This window comes from Centruroides vittatus, unplaced genomic scaffold (assembly GCF_030686945.1).
Source record: "Centruroides vittatus isolate TY-2023 unplaced genomic scaffold, ASM3068694v2 contig_543, whole genome shotgun sequence".
In the NCBI taxonomy this organism is placed as follows: Eukaryota; Metazoa; Arthropoda; class Arachnida; order Scorpiones; family Buthidae; genus Centruroides; species Centruroides vittatus.
The window spans coordinates 337,870-359,041 of record NW_027122319.1 but is presented as its reverse complement, the minus strand read 5'-3'; the positions used below and the strand labels follow the sequence as shown (position 1 = coordinate 359,041).

At 33.2% G+C, this 21,172-nt stretch overlaps 1 protein-coding gene across 1 annotated transcript; it reads left to right on the top strand.

Annotated features, from left to right (window-relative positions):
- The first annotated feature begins 8,991 nt into the window (after nucleotides 1–8,991).
- Nucleotides 8,992–9,804, top strand: LOC136978479 (very long chain fatty acid elongase 6-like). The gene has a single exon (XM_067274189.1). The coding sequence runs from the start codon at nucleotides 8,992–8,994 to the stop codon at nucleotides 9,802–9,804; it is 813 nt and encodes a 270-aa protein (XP_067130290.1).
- The last annotated feature ends 11,368 nt before the right edge of the window (nucleotides 9,805–21,172 follow it).

The following is a 21,172-nucleotide window of genomic DNA, read 5'->3' as shown; positions in this document are numbered from 1 at the left end:
TTTCTTCACTGTCAAAACTGCTGTTAGGATTCCATACAACCTGCGCTTTCTATGCAATCATCAAACATGTTAAATGGAAGAATAACGTCACGTTCATCTTTCTCCAAAACATGAAGAGAAATTGCTATCAGACAGATAAAGTCAAACGTATAATATTTAAACATAAAATATTTCCAGAGTTGGTAAGCTTTATTATTTAATAACACTATAAAAGGAAAGCAAAATAAATAAATAATTCTAAGAATTTATATATAAGTTTTGCTTATTAGAATATGAACAACAGAAAGACTGGGAACGATTCCAAGAAAATTCTATTTTGCTGCCATTCAAAAATATAAATATGTCATTCAAATTTTATCAATTATAATTCATCTTCATTTTGAGATGTTGCTATTATATAAATATTTAATAACATCGATTCTTTTTAATTAAAAAAAAATGGAAATGAAAATACTGGCTTGTATTTTCATTAAATGCATTCTTTTCGATTTATTTATTTATAGAATACATATTAAAATAAATTGAACTAAAATTTGAAACATTTTTATTAGTAGATAATTGATATTCTATAATTTTTCTAATAATAGTAAAAATATTCTGTAATTTTTGATAACATTTATTTACTTTATTAATTTTATTAATTAACTCAAGACAATATATAAGGAAGTCGCTTGCCTATTTGTAAGCGACTTCCGTACAAATAGATTAAATAGAATCTATTTAATATGCTTTTATTTTATTGAAGGTAATAAAAGGTTAATAGATTTATATACATAAGTTTTTATAGTTTTTAAAAGTATATTAACTTATGTACATACTACATTATTATACATTCATTGACAAAAAATTACTCACTAAAAAAAATACTGTAAAATTCTCCAATTGCTACAGAACGACATACAACTAAGTTTCGAAGAAATATGTAAATTATTACAATTGTGGTTCGATTGCATTCCTGGTAATGCTATCAGAGTGCTTTAAAATTTCTATCCTAGTATACTGTAAAAAGGCTCGAAGAGGTCGCTTCGGTGGAACGTTCATCCTGTAAAAAAAAAAAAAAAAAAAAAAATAGTCGTTTCGCTGAATTTCCCCAACTATGCTGCTCTAACTGTTTAGAGAAGCATCCCTGACAGTCAGGTTAGACTCTAACCTGACTGTCAAGGAGTGTGGGAGGCTGTAGATAGTTTGGGCACATATACGTGATTAACAGGCTCTCTGTACCTTAGATAGAACACCAGCAAATGATCGTCAGATCGTGAGAAAAGCAGGAAAAGTTACAATGGCACGTTTATATATCATCTAGAAAAACTCTCTCCACAAAATTTGTTGCTTCCTTTATCATTGGTCTCGCCTTTACTGTTGAGCAGCACACTATCTGCACTGATGGCATGCTAGTCTGGAGAGACATGCTGTATGACTGTCAATCACCTCTTGTAGTTGTGCGAGAGACAGTAGTATCTTCAGGAAATTTTGTGCCTTCATGTGTTGTCGTTTATGGTAGTAATGCAAACAGCGATTTTCTACCAAGATAATACTTCATCGCAAACTGATAGGTTTTCCACTTTTTTTTTTTTTTTTTTTTAACTCTTTCCGCCCTGTGGGCACTAAGAGGGCCTCTTTTAGTAGGCCCATTATGGGTTCGGCCAGGCCCACAATGGGGCGACCGGGTGGTGAGGGACGGGGCCCGACATATCCGAACGGACCACCCCCCGAAAAATTCCTGGGGATTATTCGACCCGTTCGGATTCGATCCCGGGTCCCCAGAGCGGTAGGCTGCCACCTTGACCGCTCGGCCATCCGGCCGTCAGGTTTTCCACGTTGTCTCCTTCACGTTGTCATATTTTGTTGCTCTGTAGATCTCCATTGAACATATTTGTCACTCATTGAACATTTGTGGAAGTAGATGGAGCACCTGTTTCGACCATTTGCTAATGTGAAGGATCTGGAGCGGCAGAATCTGTCACAGGGTATTGTCTTTTGATACATTTATCCAATCACATTATAACATACGGTGCTTGGAGTACTGTATATATGAGGCGATAGGATGCTGATCGTATCGCCTCATATTTCCGGACAAGAAAAGGCCATTTCTAAGTGTCCTGAAAGTTACTTTATACAGGCTGATTAATTTGGGATTAATACCAAAGCTTGTACATTGATTTAAAGGGTGGTAGAGGTGGGCAAAACGAACACTTTGTCAGACAACTTAGAATTAGGGAGTATCGTTAACCCCGGTAGGTGACGTTGGATGGCCGGATGGCCGAGCGATCAAGGTGGCAGCCTACCGCTCTGGAGGACCCGGAATCGAATCCGAACGGGTCGAATAATCCCCAGGAATTTTTCGGTGGGTGGTCCGTTCGGATATGTCGTGCCCCGTCCCTCACCACCCGGTCGCCCCATTGTGGCCTGGCCGAACCCATAATGGGCCTTCTGAAAGAGGCTCTCTTAGTGCCCACAGGGCGAAAAGAGTTAAAAAAAAGGTAGGTGACGTAAAAATCGAAAGAACTGCTTTGCGTTTAATATACCATCTTGCAGGAGGAGATTCTCTGGAAAGCTATAATGTGGTTTCAATGTGCTCAGCACGCAATGTTCGTGAGTCTAAGGAAACATATTTCCTCATAGATGGATTAGCTGAGTGCTTGTTGTTTGACTACCAAGATCGCATATCCCATTCGACGACTTCTTGTTGGTACACTTAGGTAACCTAGTATGTGTCAAACCGGTGAATCACGAAGAAGAAAACCTGAGGAATAAGATTTTGGGTGCGGTGGACACGATTCGTGGTACTTCTCGGTTCTTTGAGAGAGTCCGATAGTCAACAATTCGCCGCTTTGAGCTCTGATCAAAAGTCAACGGTGGCCATTTCAGGAACTTCCTCTAACGGCACATAGAACGTGTAGGCAATAGCTGCATCTAGCAAAGTAACAGGGGTATTCACGATGGGAGGTTTTCTCACTTTTAGAAGAGCTGAATTATACAAAAGCTGTTAATCAAGAATACGCACGATTTCAGGAAAGTAATAGTCATTTAATGACACAAACGAAAACAACGAGGACTGAATAACATAACAGAAAACAGTAGAATTATCTTATTTTCTCTAATAATAAATTCAGAAATAAGGTTGTTGAATACTCGATGTTCAGATAGTTATCAAAATGCGAGTTTTTAATCTTAGAAATTTCTGTATGATATGAAATACTTTCATCAATTTCATCCTTCTGAATACAAAAATCAGATTTAAATATTTTGAATCTTGCACTTAAAGATTCAAAATATTTAAATCTGATTTTTGATATTCAGAAGGATAAAATAATAAATCTAAAACTTTTCCAACGAATTATTGTATTGCCAACTTTTATCTTTAATGAACATTTTTTGTCGACATTACTGTCTTTTAAATGAATTACTTTGTGCCATTTCTGTAGTTTAAAAACATGAGAGCTAGTCTCTCTGTTGGTGGATTTTGATAGTCGGCGAAAGTTGTTCGTAGTCAGCTTTTCTTTTAAAGTCGATGGCTTTTGCCATAGAACCTGTAATAACGAAGTCAAGGTCAAGAGAAGGATACTTTTGTCACTTAAGAAAGCTATAAACTCGATTTAAATGAGAAAACATTTGTATCGAGAATACTTCTAGTCTGCTTTCGACTTTAACGTCATTTGTCAGGGTAACAACAAGCTCTCCACTCTATATTCTCTGACAAAAAACATTCGTTCTTCAGGTTAATGCACGGACTTTAGAATCATTCTGTATTGTACTGTTGTTCCACAAGAAATTGTCTCTTTGCTTTAATATTGGAACACTTAACTTAATTTGTCAATGAGTTTATAGTTTATTTTTATTGTATGTACAGTACAATACAGGATGATTCTAAAGTCCGCGCATTGACCTGAAGAGGTGGTAGAAGTGGGCGAAACTAACGTTTTTGTCGGACAAAATAGGGTCGAGAGCGTATTATTTATAATTCTTTAATATATACTTAATTGCTATTTTTAATATTTATATTTATTTTCTTATTAATAATGTGTTGTTATTTGCATTGTAGATTATATTAAATTGTTCAAATAAGTAAAAAGTCAATCAATTTTAATTAAAAAGTCAGACGGTATATTCTTATTTACAAAGTATAAAATACAGAAGAAACTAAAACGTATTCGTATCCGTCCTGTCCAATCAGTTTAGCTTCTTCTGTATTTTATACTTGGTGAATAAGCCAATCAATAGTTAATACTTATACTATTTTGGAAATTGACAATTAATTTAGTTAAATTAATTACTGTACAATTTCGGCGAATAAATGGACCCTTAAAAAAACATCCTCAAAAATAGGATCGTCTTACAAGTCAGATATGAACACATTGACCTCAAATTTCTAAATGTAGGAGCACAATTTTTTCATTCACTTTGAAGCTGTGTCTTTTGTCGAAAATTTCTGAAACTTGCAGAGTAGTTTGCTTATTAGAGGAATTGATGCTATTAAATTTTGGTGATTAAAGGTCAAGGGGTGGAGGGATACAAGTCATGTGTCATATCCACTCGGACTTAATGAAAATTTTATTATTATTATTATTATTTATTTTTATAAAAATCATCTCTACTGTGAAAATTAAGCCTTTGCCATTATATAATAATTAATAATATAAAAAGTTTATAATAAAATATAACAGATGGTGTCACACGCAATTTAAAAATTTTTACCGAACGTCTTTGCTGGATATTTCTAATTTCTCGATATCTGTCATGCTGAAACTATGAATTTGGATTTTCCAAAACATTTTCTCAAATCTCTAAAAAGATCCTTTTATTTAGAAAATAGCTGAAAAGCATACAGTTTAGCTCAACACTTTAGAAAAACAATCGAAAAATTTCATCACTGGTCTCAAAGATGTAAATTTAGCAAGTGTTACAAATAATCACTGAACAATATTCTTGTTACGGGTTTTTTTATTTTATTTTATTTTATTTTTGGAACATCGGGGAGGAAATCAGTTGTCAAATGGCTTTTCCTATTTACTTTAAAATAAATAATGCAGAAACGTTTTGCTAAATTTTAATATTAAATAAAATTTCCTATGTATTCTGTTTGAATTTTTAAAATAGATTTCATTCATGTATTATTTAAAAAATAAAAAAATTATCACAGTTCCTGACAGTAAATTAAGTTATATTTAGAATAATTATGGAGAATTCATATAGCTTATTTATGCTAATTATTTTATATTAAATTAAAAATATAATTATATTTACTTTCATATAAATAATATGTCAAAAGGAAAACAGTCTTACTTTTTAAACTTAGATAAAAGATTGATAACATCCAATAACTTTAAAATATTTTGGCAAACAATTAATATCTTTAAACGTAAAAGTCCAATTCAAAGAATTCCCTTGGAAAGATGGTTTAATTATTATGCTACTAAATTCTTTCAAAAACATTCTTTATTTATTAATGATGAACAATTGTCGATGGATGTGTATAAAGTGTTTCCGATAGAAACGGAATGTTTTACAGATTTTACACTGGAGGAGCTAAAAAAAGCCATTAATCGTTTTAAATCTGGTACCTCACCTGAAATTGATTTTACTACAACAGAATATTTAATGTGTTTTTCAGAAAACTTTCTTCTTACAACATTGGAGGTTTTTAACGCTATTAAAAGAGATTCTACTTTCCTGGAGAAATAAATTGAATCTTTGATTATTCCAATATATAAAAAAGGCGATGTGTATGACCCCAAAAATTATCGACCCTTATTTTTGATTCCTGTAGTTGGTAAACTGTTTACGTTTTTAATAAATTAAATATTAGAAGATTGGATTATTAAATACGATATTTTGTGTCAGGGGCAAGCAGGTTTTCGACCCGGCCGATCCTGTCAGGATCAAATATTTGTATTAAAGGCATTGGCACAATTAAAATTGCAGAAAAAGAGAGGAAAACTTTATGCTGTTTTTGTAGTCTTTGTGATTAACGGTTTTATGGTTTCTGTTAGAAAGAATGGGCATGAATAAACAGCTTTTTGGCCTTATAATTGACATATAGTATACCGAAGCTACTGCAAGAGTAAAAATGTTAGCCGAAACGACTGATTCATTTGAAATTGACGTTGGAGTTTTGCAGGGTGAAATTCTGAGCCCATTACTTTTTAATTTGTATGTTGTCTGATAGTTCGACTTGCTAAATCTGACTTACCTGAGATTTCTCTCTCTGATCAAGTTGAGTTACACGTATTAATATATGCTGACGACACTGTAATTCTTTCTAATACCCCACAAATATTACAAAGTAAAATTGCAATTCTGGAGAAATTTTGCTGTAACTATGGATTAACTATATATGTTTCTAGAACAAAAGTAATGGTATTCAATAAGGGTGGTAGACGATCATCCAGAGAAAGATGGTCTTTTAATAATCAGCCTTTACAGATTGTTTCGAATTATATATACTTGTGAGTATTATTTTCTTCTTCTGGACAATTTTTTCAGGCTAAAATTTATAATATACGTAAGGCTGAAATGAGAATGGGTTGAATATGGCCTATTCTTTCAAGTGATAAAATTAATTCTGCTTATATCTATGTAAAGTCATTTCGTTCAATGATTTCGCCTGTATTACTTTATACTGCTCCTCTATGGGCAATTACTCATCACGAAAATGGAAATTGTCCTTGCTTTATAACTTAGAAAAGTTTTTATGTTATATAATAAAATTCCAGCTTACATGTTGTGTTTTGAATTTGGTGTCTCTAGAATGTCGGTAATAATAATAAAAACAATAGTTTTATTTTGGATTACTTTTGAAATTAGATGATGAAAGTTGTGTTAAAGTAGCGTATAATAAACTGTATAAATTGTGTTTAACGAAGGATAATTTTATATATAACTGGTCGCTGGCGTTGAAAAATTTGCTAGATCGATACGGTTTCTCTTTCCTATGTCTAAGGACCCTCATTTGATCGAAAGCTATCAAATGTTAATTATAAGAGTGTGCTGTAAACAAATCATACAAGAAGATTGGTCTTTGCTGGAAAAAACAAACATTTTCATTTCTGTGTGTAGCGTCCTTGTAATCCAAAGAAATAATCCTTGGTAGACGACCTTACAAAAATTCGTTAGATAAATTTTACGGTTTTATTTTACAAAATTCTTGAATCAAATACATTTCGGGTTGGTTTATGTTTCCAACCCCTCTTCAGTGCTGTTAGAAATAGAAATCGTAGTAAGGTTCGCGACATTATTTAAATATCACGTAAAAAAGGAATACAATGACATAAAACTTACATATTATATATAATGGTACATCTTAAAATTGTATTTCTATATTTTTGTCTCGTAGGTGTATAACCATTCTCTATAATATAAAAAATATATAAAATATATACAGTTATTCATTTTAGCTTTTCTATAAAACTTACATTTTCCAGTAAATATGTATCATTTCCAATAAGAGTAAAACAGAGTAAAATCGACATTAGGTGTTCATCTGGTATTAACAGAGTAACAGTATACCGACAGGTAATGTTATCCAATTCATTCCTAACATTCCGTACAATGGGGTGTGCTTTTTAAACAGTGTTTAACGCATGGAGGCGCCTTCTATTAATTTATACCATCGGGGATCAATTGACATGACTTCTGAAATATTAATTAAGTTCTATTTAGTTCTCTTAAGTTCTCTTCTCACTCTAAAGAGAACTTAATTAATATTCAGAAAGCATGCCAATTGATCCCCAATGGTATAAATTAATAGAAGGCGCCTCAATGCGTTAAACACTGTTTAAAAAGCATACCCCGTCGTACAGAAGGTTAGGAATGAATTGGATAACATTACCTGTCGGTATACTGTTACTCTGTTAATACCAGATAAACATCTAATGTCGATTTTACTCTGTTTTACTCTTATTGGAAATGATACATATTTGCTGGAAAATGTAAGTTTTATAGAAAAGCTAAAATGAATAACTGTATATATTTTATAAAAATGTCTTTAAACCGCAATAATTTTATATATTTTTTATATTATAGAGAATGGTTATACACCTACGAGACAAAAATATAGAAATACAATTTTAAGATGTACCATTATATATAATATGTAAGTTTTATGTCATTGTATTCCTTTTTTACGTGATATTTAAATAATGTCGCGAACCTTACTACGATTTCTATTTCTAACAGCACTGAAGAGGGGTTGGAAACATAAACCAACCCGAAATGCATTTGATTCAAGAATTTTGTAAAATAAAACCGTAAAATTTATCTAACGAATTGCTGTAAGGTCGTCTACCAAGGATTATTTCTTTGGATTACAAGAACGCCACATACAGAATTTTAATATACAGCAACCATACTTACTATAAACCTTTTCAATTATATCGTACTATTAAAACAACTTTTATGTGTGAGTATTATTTGTTTATGGAAATAAATTATCATGTAAAACGTTCAATACTGCAAATGCAATGTAGTCAAATAATATCTTGACATATAATCAGTCTAATAATGAATCCTGAGAAATTTTGTAGTAACTGTAGTATGAAAGTGTACGAAACTTGGGAACATGTTTCTTTCATTGTAGGAAATTTGAAGCGAGCAGGAAAAAATATTTGATAAGATTTAGTTCCTGGAAAGATATAATCAATTTATCGCGTTTTTCAAAAAATTATTATTGTGTATTTTATTTTGTTTTATTTTCTACTAGGCTATTACATTAATTTGTTAAATTGACTAACTTCAATTTTATGTATCACTGTATTTTATTTTGTAATATCTTTTATTAATGTATTACATAAATTTATTATGTTGTACTAATTTCAGCTTTATGTAATATTTTAACCCCCTTGTAAAGAACTAAGGTTCATACAATAAATAATTGAATTGTATTGAATTGAATATAAAATAATAATTATATTTTTTTAATTTAATACTTTTCATTTTTAATTCTTAAAATTTATAAACATTATTTATTATTTCTATTTTTTTAAATTAGGGACGATGTCATTTGCTAATTACACAGTCATTTACGACATTAATTCTCTCGAGAAGTTATATGGATACGAAGACATATATCAATGGATGAAGAATAAATGGCAATATTCCTTCGGATGGTCTATATTATATCTAATTTGCATTTTTGGAGGTCAATCCTATATGAAATATCGTCCAGCCTTTCAGCTACGTACATTTTTAATATTGTGGAATATGGGTTTAGCTATTTTTAGTATAATCGGTACTGTACGAATGGGTCCAAATGTCTATAGATCAATTGAGAAAGCTGGTCTTATCAACACAGTATGCAATATTGGATACTTCACTTCAAATCCACCAAGTATATTTTGGTCCGGTTTATTCATGGCATCTAAAGTTTTAGAATTTGGGGATACTGCTTTTATTGTATTAAGAAAGCAAAAGTTGATCTTTCTTCATTGGTATCATCATATTTTGACTTTAATATTTTCGTGGTTTAACTACAGTAGAAATTCTGGTCTCGGAATACTTTTTATGATAATGAATTATTTTGTTCATTCAATTATGTACACTTACTTTGCTTTGAAAGCATGTAAAATGAATATACCTCGTTCCATTGCTTCGTGCATAACAACTCTTCAGATTATTCAAATGGTGCTTGGATTAGGTTTAAGTGCTTTATCTTTTTTAGTCAAAATGAATACTAAATGCAATGTATCGCATGATGTCATTATCTTTTCATTGATTGTTTATTTCACTTATTTTATTTTATTTTGTCAATTTTTCTATAATTCTTATTTAGCACCGAAAGATATCTCGAAACATAAAAAGGTAATGTAAAATGAATTTGTAAAATTTAGAAATGATAAGATAATGTATTAGAACATTGAAACTGTTTTAAAGAATTTAAAAAGTACAAATTAATTCCTTTATGGAATAATTTAATGTTTATAATTAATATAATAAATAAATCTATAAAATTTTAATTGTTAAAAGTTATATTCTACGATATTCATTCGAAAATTAATTAATAAAATTTTGTTACTGTTATTGGTATTTATTAATTATTATTATAATAATATTTCATTTTTATTTTTAATCTAAAGAAATTTCAAACAGTAATTTTTAAAACATAATAAAAGATTGTCTTGCTAAAGCAAGAATCTTTAGCGATCTCAAACTGGTGTTGTAGTTGAATAAGGATACTTTTATCCTTATTGAACGCAGTCTAAAGAGATATTTAGTAGTCCAAACACTGGAAATATCAGCATGCAGAATTTAGTTGTGTTTGGACTGCTAAATACCTCTCCAGAATGCGTTGAATAAGGATACTTTAATTACGATCACCCTGATATATCCTCTCTTTTCTGTACTAGCATTATTTTACCACGTAATGTTGAATTTGTTTGTTTCTAAACACCAATTTGAGATCGCAAAAGTTTCTTGCTTTAGCAAGACAATCTTTTTATCATGTTTTAAAAATTACGTGAGTTGTGAATTTGTGATCACCAAAAAAAAAAAAAAAAAACATTATAGAATATTCATAACACAGGCATGCTATGAGAAATTTCTAGTAAAAAACTGCTTACGGCGTGCGAAATACCATTTATAATACTGCAGATGAGCAATGATGGATAGATATTAACGTGCTGAACGCGCTTTTCTCATGAAGCTAAGTTTATACACACAAGATTAGGACACCAATATTCCTTATGGGATCAGCATTTTGATTCTTTAGTTTCATGGTCGCGGTATAGATTTCACTCACTTTACATGCAGTAAACTGCACGTTCCTTCGAGTTTAAGTAACAAAATTCCTTATATAATTCCAAATAGAGTACCTTTTTATTCATGGTCTATTCTAACATCTATTTCAAGGCTTTGACTAACATAGATTTCAAAATAAAATCCGTCGTTGAACACAATTTATACAGTTTATTATTGTTACTGATTCGTATAACACAGTACAAGGAAAAATTTATTTAATTTCGAAAGGTGAAATTAGAGAAAAAATAACATTTACCTTTCTATATTCACATGCACTTTTACATTACACAAACTGCAAATATAAGCATCAGAGTAAACATTTTTATGAAGTAAAATTAGATCAAGATAAAAGAATAAATTTCTCACAAATTTTGTATTAAGTAAAGTAAATCTTCAAAAGTGTTTGATAATAAAAAAAAAGTTTCGAAATGAAGGAATTTTTGAATATAAACCAAATTTAACTATTTTTATAATGAATTGAATAAGTATATTTACAAAAATTTATTAAACAGTATGTAATACAAACAAATAGATGTATCAACTTCAACTTTATTTATTCTGTTGTTTACTTTATAATAAAATGATTATTAAGCAGCGTAATTATTCATTTAAAATATGTAATTTGTACAATATTACATTACTTTCAATTATTATAGAATATTAATTTAAACCACTGATCCACTGAAAGTTTTAATTTAAATTATTCTATTTTAAATTTTAAAGTATGTTTTCAGTTCACAAACAATATATTATAAGTGATTTACTCCGTTTAATAAGTCACATTATGGTTTTATACATGTCAGAAAACAAACTTTACCACATAGTCTACAGACTGAAATTGATCCGAGATTCAAGCTTTAATGTTGTAATTACAAACACTATTAAAGCATTGATAAACCCAAAGTTCTTTGGTCGAAAGTTATTACATTATATTTGTAAATTGAAAAAGTGATTATATTAGCTATTGCAGTATAAGGAGAGATTTTATTTATAAATTCAAAATTACAGTACAAAGATATATTTTACTTATTTGATAAAAAACTTCATGTAGTAGATAGATATCTATTCACCAAATGCACTGTTTTTTTTTAATCATTTCTAGTAATAATTTTGGCCATTATAGTACTGTGCATGGTTAGATTTTATTTACAAACTGTGAAATAAATACATCGTCTGTGTTTTACTGTTCAGTTTAAGATGAACATTACTGTTTATGGAAGAGTTTTAACTAGAGTTTCTCTAACGGGACCCCGGGATTCCGGTAATTCCGGCTGTTTTTTAACTCGGGAAATATCCCTGGAAAATCATCTCATCCCGGGAAATCCCACAAATTTCTTAAAAGTTCACTTTTTCTTATTTTATGTTAAGATGAGGAAATTTTGCAAATAGAAAGTATAATTAACCTATAAGCTGTAAGAATACATTTGTGTTATTAATTTTAAGCCCGCTTATTAGTTTTTTAAATTTTTGCTGGTTAAGGCATGTCACAAATTGTCAATAATCAATATGTATGTATCAATAATCAATATGTATAATCAATATGTATCAATAATAATATTTATGGCAGGACTCCGAAAATTATTTACTTGTCAGAACTTGTAACATCTTGAATAATTGCTCTTAATTTTTAATCATGCCCAGTATCTATATATATAATCGAGACGAGTTGATAATAATAATAATAATAATAATCAGCGCAGAGCCCAAACGGTTTAGTAATTTGAAAGTTGAAATTTGGTACACAGTTAGGGTAACGTCACGAGAACGCACACTAAGAAGGGATTTCTCGAAATGCCTCCCCACGGGGGAGAGGGACAGGATTAAGGCTTAACAACAATGGAAGTGTCAACTAACAATGGAAGTGTCAAGTAACAATGGAAGTGTCAACAATGGAAGTGTTACGTAACACGTCCATTAATCCTGTCCCTCTCCCCCGTGGGGAGGAATTTCGAAAAATCCTTCTTAGTGTGCGTTCTCGTGACGTACCCTAACTGTGTACCAAATTTCAACTTTCAATTCCTAACCGTTTGGGATCTGCGCTGATTATTATTATTATGTTGGGTTAAGTGAGATATACTCGGTTAACACCGGTGGCTGTGTACTATGCCGGACCAAAGTCAAGGCATAGTAACCAAAACAGAAATTAAAGAAGTGTATCAGTGTGTGTGTCTGTATTCAGGAATTTTCTCACAATATGACATGTATTCAAAATAGTGGCCTTCTGTAGTGTGATGTATATATGTTTCTATTCAATTGTAATGTGCCCAGGCTTTTGTGTAGTGTGTGTGGTATGACACCTGTAGAGGAGAGAAAAACAGGTACAATAAGCACCCTATCCATCCTCCACAGATGCCTTATTTCCTGGGCGAGTTCTGTGTACTTGCTAATTTTTTCAGTGCATGCGTTTTGTATATTGTGAGTGTTTGGAATGGATATGTCTATAATGTATGTGATTTTATTGTGTTTGTCAATGAGTGTGATGTCTGTTCTGTTGTGGTAAATTGTTTTATCTGTGATTATGGCTCTGTCGTAGTACATTTTGTGCGTGTTGTTTTCCAATACTGTCTGTGGAATGTATTTGTAGTATGGCTCGTGGATGTCTACTAATTTGTGTTTCTTTACAAGCTCTTGGTGTATTATATTTGCTACTTGATTATGTCTGTGTAGATAATCTGTCTGTGCCAAGAGCTTGCAACCAGAAGTGATGTGTTGTATAGTTTCTGGCATGACATGACATTTTCTGCATGTGTCATTTGTGAGTGTTGCATCTTTGAGTATGTGTATTCTGTAGTTTTTAGTATTTATGACCTGATCCTGTATGGCGATCATGAATCCTTCCGTCTACCCAAAGAGGCATCCCTGAGCTAACCAGCTGTTTGACGCAGTTTTGTCAACAAAATCCTGGGCCAGATCATAAGGATGCCTGCCATGGAGTGCCTTTCGAGCCCACGATTGCTTAATGGTGTCTATGCTTTTTATATGTTGCGTTGTGTCCATATGATGTGAGTGTAAGTTTAATGGTGTGTTATTCGAGTCTGCTAGAGTTACTGCTTTATGTAATTGTGATGTTTCTTGTTTTTTGTAGAAAAACTCTCGCAGTGACTGTATTTGTTTGTAGTGAAGGTTAACTATGTCAATCAGGCCACATCTCGCCATCTTTACATGGAAGGGTTAGTCTTTCTATGGCAGATTTAGGATGATGTTGTTTATGCTTAGTAAGTGTTGTTCTTGTTTTTGTTTGGAGTTGGTCGAGATCTGTGTGAGTCCAATGTATAACTCCAAAAGAATATGTGAGTACTGGGATGACATATGTGTTTATTGCTTTAACTGCGTGTTTTGCATTTAATTGTGTTCTGAGAATAGCATTTAACCTACTTTGGTATTCTTTAATTAATCTTTGCTTTATTTGTGTATGTTCTGTTAGTTTGGCCTGTTGGAATCCTAAATACTTGTAGAACTCGCCCTCTTCCATGGATTCAATAATGTCTCCATTTCCAAGTGCAAAATCTTCTTTCTTCAGGATTCCTTTTTCTATGTGAAGTGTTTTGCATTTATCTAGGCCAAATTCCATTTGTATGTCCTTGGTGTATGAATGTGTGATTTGTAGGAGTTGATGAAGTTGTTTTTGTGTGGATGCATAAAGTTTTATGTCATCCATGTACATGAGATGTGACAGTGTAAACTGTGTTGTTTTTTCGTGTCTGGACCAAAGAGAAGACCAATATGTTGTGAGTTCTTCTTCTGTTGGTGTGCCACTGTGCTGTGTATCAGTGTTTGCTTTGTTATTAATTTGTCTGTAAAAGAGTTTTTCATTGTTTGTAAATAATTTATTTTGTTGTTTTCGTAGTGTACATGTTTTGTAACGTTTGAGTCTACGTGCTTTGGCAGCAAGTTTTTGTTTTAGTGTATCAATGTATTCTGTAATGTGTGTGTTGTGATGTTCATGTTTTGTGTGTGTTTTTATTTTCTTGAAAATGTTTTTGAGCTGTTTCCTTAATTTGGGTGTTATGTTGCTTTTAGTGTATTGTGTCAGCCTGCCTAATTGCTGTCTAATGTCATTTATTTGTATTTCTATTCTTCTCTGCCAGGCAGGCTTGTGATAGTATTGTGTTTTCTGTGTATTTGTCTGTGACTGTACTTTCAGTCCATGGTGTGTCACTACTGTGACTGCCCCAGCATAAACTAATGTATGAATGTCTGCGAGTGTAGAAATTGAATGAATGTAGTGTGGTATTAAGTGAGTGTTTACATAATTTAGTGTTTTTCCTACTTCCTTTGACGTGTTGATTTTTGGTATTCGTGGTCGTTGTGTGGGATCTGTGCCTGTATATTTAGTGAGTGTTTCCTGAAATATAAGTGAGAGCGTATTAACTAAATCCATGTCTATGTTATCAGTGATGGACGAGGAAGTGTCTGTAGTATCATTAGTGGTAATTGTTGTATGTGTGTTATTATCAATGCTTGTTGCTGGATTATCCTGACAGGTTACATGATCTTCATTAATGTTAGATGTTTCTGTCTGTTGATGTATTTGATCAGCAACCTGTTGTTTGATAAGTTCAAGTGTTGTTTGTGGAATAAGGTTGTTGTGTATAATTGTTCTTTTTTGATCAACAACCCTTTGTTCAGTGACAGTGAGGTGAGGATATTGTTGTGTGAATTTATGGTGTAGTTGTTGTCTGTATGCTGTCATGTTTGTTTCAAGTTTTGTGATCGTGTAGTAAGTACGGATGATAAACTCGTTCATTTCTACTGTCCATTTCATCCGTTGGCGTGGTTTTCCAGCCTTTGTGGTCTGTGGATGCATTGCCACAGAAACACCAAGGCTGGGTTGGTTCCTCACATCTGTTGAGGGCATTGCAGTAGCCATGCTTGGGCCGGTGCTGCTTTCGCCACCGGTAAGCAGGGGAGACTGTGGCCTATTTTTCGAACGTGAGCCTCTGCCTAACCCACGAACGCGGACCTTGTTAACCCGGGCGACGTCCGAGCCGGTATCACACTTTGATCTAGTTATCACCGTAATAAATATCTCCACAGAATATGGGTGTAGGTCACTCTTAGCTTCATTTCTCCCCATAGACCTTACTGGCATGGGTGTCCCTACCAGGAGCTTATGCTCCAGCCTGCATTGCCCTATGGATCAGTAAAATTACTAGGCTCTCCCACCACGACCAGGTGGTGACCACGGGAGAGTTATTATTATTATTATGTTGGGTTAAGTGAGATATACTCGGTTAACATTGGTGGCTGTGTACTATGCCGGACCAAAGTCAAGGCATAGTAACCAAAACAGAAATTAAAGAAGTGTATTAGTGTGTGTGTCTGTATTCAGGAATTTTCTCACAATATGACATGTATTCAATATAGTGGCCTTCTGTAGAGTGATGTATGTGTTTCTATTCAATTCTAATGTGCCCAGGCTTTTGTGTAGTGTGTGTGGTATGACACCTGTAGAGGAGAGAACTACAGGTACAATAAGCACCCTATCCATCCTCCACAGATGCCTTATTTCCTGGGCGAGTTCTGTGTACTTGCTAATTTTTTCAGCACATGCGTTTTGTATATTGTGAGTGTTTGGAATGGATATGTCTATAATGTATGTGATTTTATTGTGTTTGTCAATGAGTGTGATGTCTGGTCTGTTGTGGTAAATTGTTTTATCTGTGATTATGGCTCTGTCGTAGTACATTTTGTGCATGTTGTTTTCCAATACTGTCTGTGGAATGTATTTGTAGTATGGCTCGTGGATGTCTACTAATTTGTGTTTCTTTACAAGCTCTTGGTGTATTATATTTGCTACTTGATTATGTCTGTGTAGATAATCTGTCTGTGCCAAGAGCTTGCAACCAGAAGTGATGTGTTGTATAGTTTCTGGCATGACATGACATTTTCTGCATGTGTCATTTGTGAGTGTTGCATCTTTGAGTATGTGTTTTCTGTAGTTTTTAGTATTTATGACCTGATCCTGTATGGCAATCATGAATCCTTCCGTCTCCCCAAAGAGGCATCCCCGAGCTAACCAGCTGTTTGACGCAGTTTTGTCAACAAAATCCTGGGCCAGATCGTAAGGATGCCTGCCATGGAGTGCCTTTCGAGCCCACGATTGCTTAGTGGTGTCTATGCTTTTTATATGTTGTGTTGTGTCCATATGATGTGAGTGTAAGTTTAATGGTGTGTTATTCGAGTCTGCTAGAGTTACTGCTTTATGTAATTGTGATGTTTCTTGTTTTTTGTAGAAAAACTCTCGCAGTGACTGTATTTGTTTGTAGTGAAGGTTAACTATGTCAATCAGGCCACGTCCGCCATCTTTACGTGGAAGGGTTAATCTTTCTGTGGCGGATTTAGGATGATGTTGTTTATGCTTAGTAAGTGTTGTTCTTGTTTTCCTTTGGAGTTGCTCAAGATCAGTGTGAGTTCAATGTATAACTCCAAAAGAATATGTGAGTACTGGGATGACATGTGTGTTTATTGCTTTAGCTGTGTGTTTTGCATTTAACTGTGTTCTGAGAATAGCATTTAGCCTACTTTGGTATTCTTTAATTAATCTTTGCTTTATTTGTGTATGTTCTGTTAGTTTGGCCTGTTGGAATCCTAAATACTTGTAGAACTCGCCCTCTTCCATGGATTCAATAATGTCTCCATTTCCAAGTGCAAAATCTTCTTTCTTCAGGATTCCTTTTTCTATGTGAACTGTTTTGCATTTATCTAGGCCAAATTCCATTTGTATGTCCTTGGTGTATGAATGTGTGATTTGTAGGAGTTGATGAAGTTGTTTTTGTGTGGATGCATAAAGTTTTATGTCATCCATGTACATGAGATGTGACAGTGTAAACTGTGTTGTTTTTTTGTGTCTGATATTGTAACCATATTGCGTGTTGTTTAACAAGTTGGATAATGGATTCAAGGCTAGGCAGAACCAGAGAGGACTCAAGGAATCTCCTTGAAAAATTCCTCGCCTAATAAAAATTTGGTTTGTTTGTATGGAAGTGTTACTAACCCTGAGATGTAGTGTTGTTCTCCAGTGCTGCATAGTGTTTTGAAAGAATTAATTATTATTATTATTATTATTATTATTATATTCAATTCTAAAAAACTTTAAGTTAAAAACCAAGTAGAAAACTACTCTTTAAAATCCGACTTCGAGTGAGTTAAAAAACAAATAAACAGAAACGAAAAGATGCTATACTTTTTTCATAATTTTATTGGTTCTATTCCCCAAATGCATTTCGCCAAGCCTCATCAGTGGGTAGTTGAGTTTTGGTGACCTCCGTTCCTTTTATGCTGGATGATGTTTTCCCAGCATGCATCTATCTGCATACCGTCATTCAGATTGATTAAATTTGCATATTCTTTTATACAAAAATGTTCTATTATTCTACGTTTTAAACAATCTTCTTCTTTATAAAGTATTTTTATATTATTTCTGTCTATGTTACAAAAATTATTTTTATAATGTAGTACCACGGTGATTCTTCTCTTTTTAATCTTATTGCTGCCTCGTGCTCTTTTAAACGTACTTCTAACTTCCTTCCGGTTTCTCCGACGTAAGACTTCGTTTGTGGACAAGTACAAGATAATTTATAAATTACACCTGCAACATCAAGTTTGTTTAACATATTGGCATTATCTTTGTTTATGACATTAACTATATTCAACAATTTGTTTTTTTGTTTTGCCACGATACATATAGAATACTGTTTGAAAATTAATTTATATCTCTCATAAAGTTTATGCACATACGGAAATTTAACATATATAATATTTAATTAATTTTCTGAAGACAAAGTCCTTTCCGGAACATGGGACCACCATTTTTAAGTTCCAAACATTACACTTTTGGCGACTGACCTTTCCTTTTAGGCTACTGGCCGCCAAACAGTCCTTTAAAAACACAAACATATATCCAATTAAAAATATTAACATTTGTAAAGAAGCAGGAACTGGTAAGAATGAGGAAAGCTACTAATGAGAATAGAAGACGTCCGTACTTTACCAGTTCCTGCTTCTTTACAAATGTTAATATTTTTAATTGGATATATGTTTGTGTTTTTAAAGGACTGTTTGGCGGCCAGTAGCCTAAAAGGAAAGGTCAGTCGCCAAAAGTGTAATGTTTGGAACTTAAAAATGGTGGTCCCATGTTCCGGAAAGGACTTTGTTTTCAGAAAATTAATTAAATATTATATATGTTAAATTTCCGTATGTGCATAAACTTTATGAGAGATATAAATTAATTTTCAAACAGTATTCTATATGTATCGTGGCAAAACAAAAAAACAAATTGTTGAATATAGTTAATGTCATAAACAAAGATAATGCCAATATGTTAAACAAACTTGATGTTGCAGGTGTAATTTATAAACTATCTTGTACTTGTCCACAAACGAAGTCTTACGTCGGAGAAACCGGAAGGAAGTTAGAAGTACGTTTAAAAGAGCACGAGGCAGCAATAAGATTAAAAAGAGAAGAATCACCGTGGTACCTACATTATAAAAATAATTTTTGTAACATAGACAGAAATAATATAAAAATACTTTATAAAGAAGAAGATTGTTTAAAACGTAGAATAATAGAACATTTTTGTATAAAAGAATATGCAAATTTAATCAATCTGAATGACGGTATGCAGATAGATGCATGCTGGGAAAACATCATCCAGCATAAAAGGAACGGAGGTCACCAAAACTCAACTACCCACTGATGAGGCTTGGCGAAATGCATTTGGGGAATAGAACCAATAAAATTATGAAAAAAGTATAGCATCTTTTCGTTTCTGTTTATTTGTTTTTTAACTCACTCGAAGTCGGATTTTAAAGAGTAGTTTTCTACTTGGTTTTTAACTTAAAGTTTTTTAGAATTGAAAATTTTACCGATCCCATTGGCTTTTTAAATTATTTGATTAGTTTCATTATTATTATTATCAACTCGTCTCGATTATATATATAGATACTGTGCATGATTAAAAATTAAGAGCAATTATTCAAGATGTTACAGGTTCTGACAAGTAAAGAATTTTCAGAGTTCTGCCATAAATAGGCTACATATTGATTCCGTAACAATGGAAGTGTTACGTAACAATGGAATTGTTAAGAGAAGGCGACGTGCAAGTCGCAGATGCAGTTTTTTTCGTGTTTGCGAGAAATCGAACATATTTTTAGACCCATCTAAAAATTTTCTAATTAGTCTGGAAACAAGGGGACCCAATTCTTGCATTCTGTGAAAACGGGTAAGGCTGACTATAACGTAATAATCTTAATCTTCGCTATTGTTACTTTTGCCCGAGCAACGCCGGGTCTATCTGCTAGTCTTCAATAACTGCATTATGCCAGGTTGTGCAAATTGAGCAAGGATTTAAACGCGTATGAACTACGCAAGTATAAAAGTTTTCTTCATAAACCTGATTATTAAAGCCAAACGAACTGCCGAATTATCGAGCTATAAGCTTGATATCGCTATTAAAGCAGCCGAAGTAGAAAAATGAAGAATACTAGAGAACAAAAGAAGTTTTGCAATGCGTCTCGAAAACAAACTAGAAATCTTTGAGGCTATAGGTGAGAAATCACATAACGTTTGTCCTCTCTTAAATGCATTAATTTGAGAGAAGACAAATGTTTAATTCACATTTAATTCCACCCAAATCAATTGAATCCGAAAGAGCATTCTCGGTAACAGAACTTTTCATTACTAAATTAAGAACCAGATTGAATTATCGGAGTATTGACAATCTTTTCTTTTTAAAATCTTAATACAAAATATTATTATAAATTTTTATATGTTTTTATTTATTCTTTAATATGTTTTAAACACAAATTAAAAATTTATCAAATATAATTGTCGGGGTGGAATCGTGTAAACACGATTCCCGCCCTTCCCTTATTGCGCCGATAACGATCATCGTTCCAAGAAGACGGTGGAGGGAGGGACTGACCACATGTGAACGGGAAAACACCGGGTGGTCGTCCGACACGTGGCCGACATGTGTGTACGAAAAGGAGAAGAGGGACGCAGGTGGTGGAAGGGGGTCATCTGGTTACGTGATTCGGGACAGTTCGTCTCGTTACGCCGTTCGGACAGGAGTTCGCCCACGATACGCCATCCGGACGGTTGGGGAGAGAAGTTTCGAAGATCGTTTGGACCCGAGCGGAGCCTTCAAGCAACGGAATATTCGCAAGGTGTCTTCCCGACGGACCTGCAACGGTGTTTTCCAACAGGACACACAGAACTTCATCGAGTATTATTGGCGCACCGGGTCGGTCGCCAATAGTGAACACATCGGACGTTTTTGTGAACTTTACTGGCGCAGTCACGACAGGATTGGAAAAGACACTCTTCGGGAAGACTGAGCTGCGACGCAAGACAACGCAGAAAGCGAACCCGGGAACAGATAGAGCACCGCCGGCAATCAGAGACCCAGGTACGCCATTTTACTCTCTTTCGCACAGAG

Bases quoted from the DNA above. Each gene is read 5' to 3' on its own strand.
- LOC136978479 (XM_067274189.1), top strand. From the start codon at position 8,992: ATGTCATTTGCTAATTACACAGTCATTTACGACATTAATTCTCTCGAG.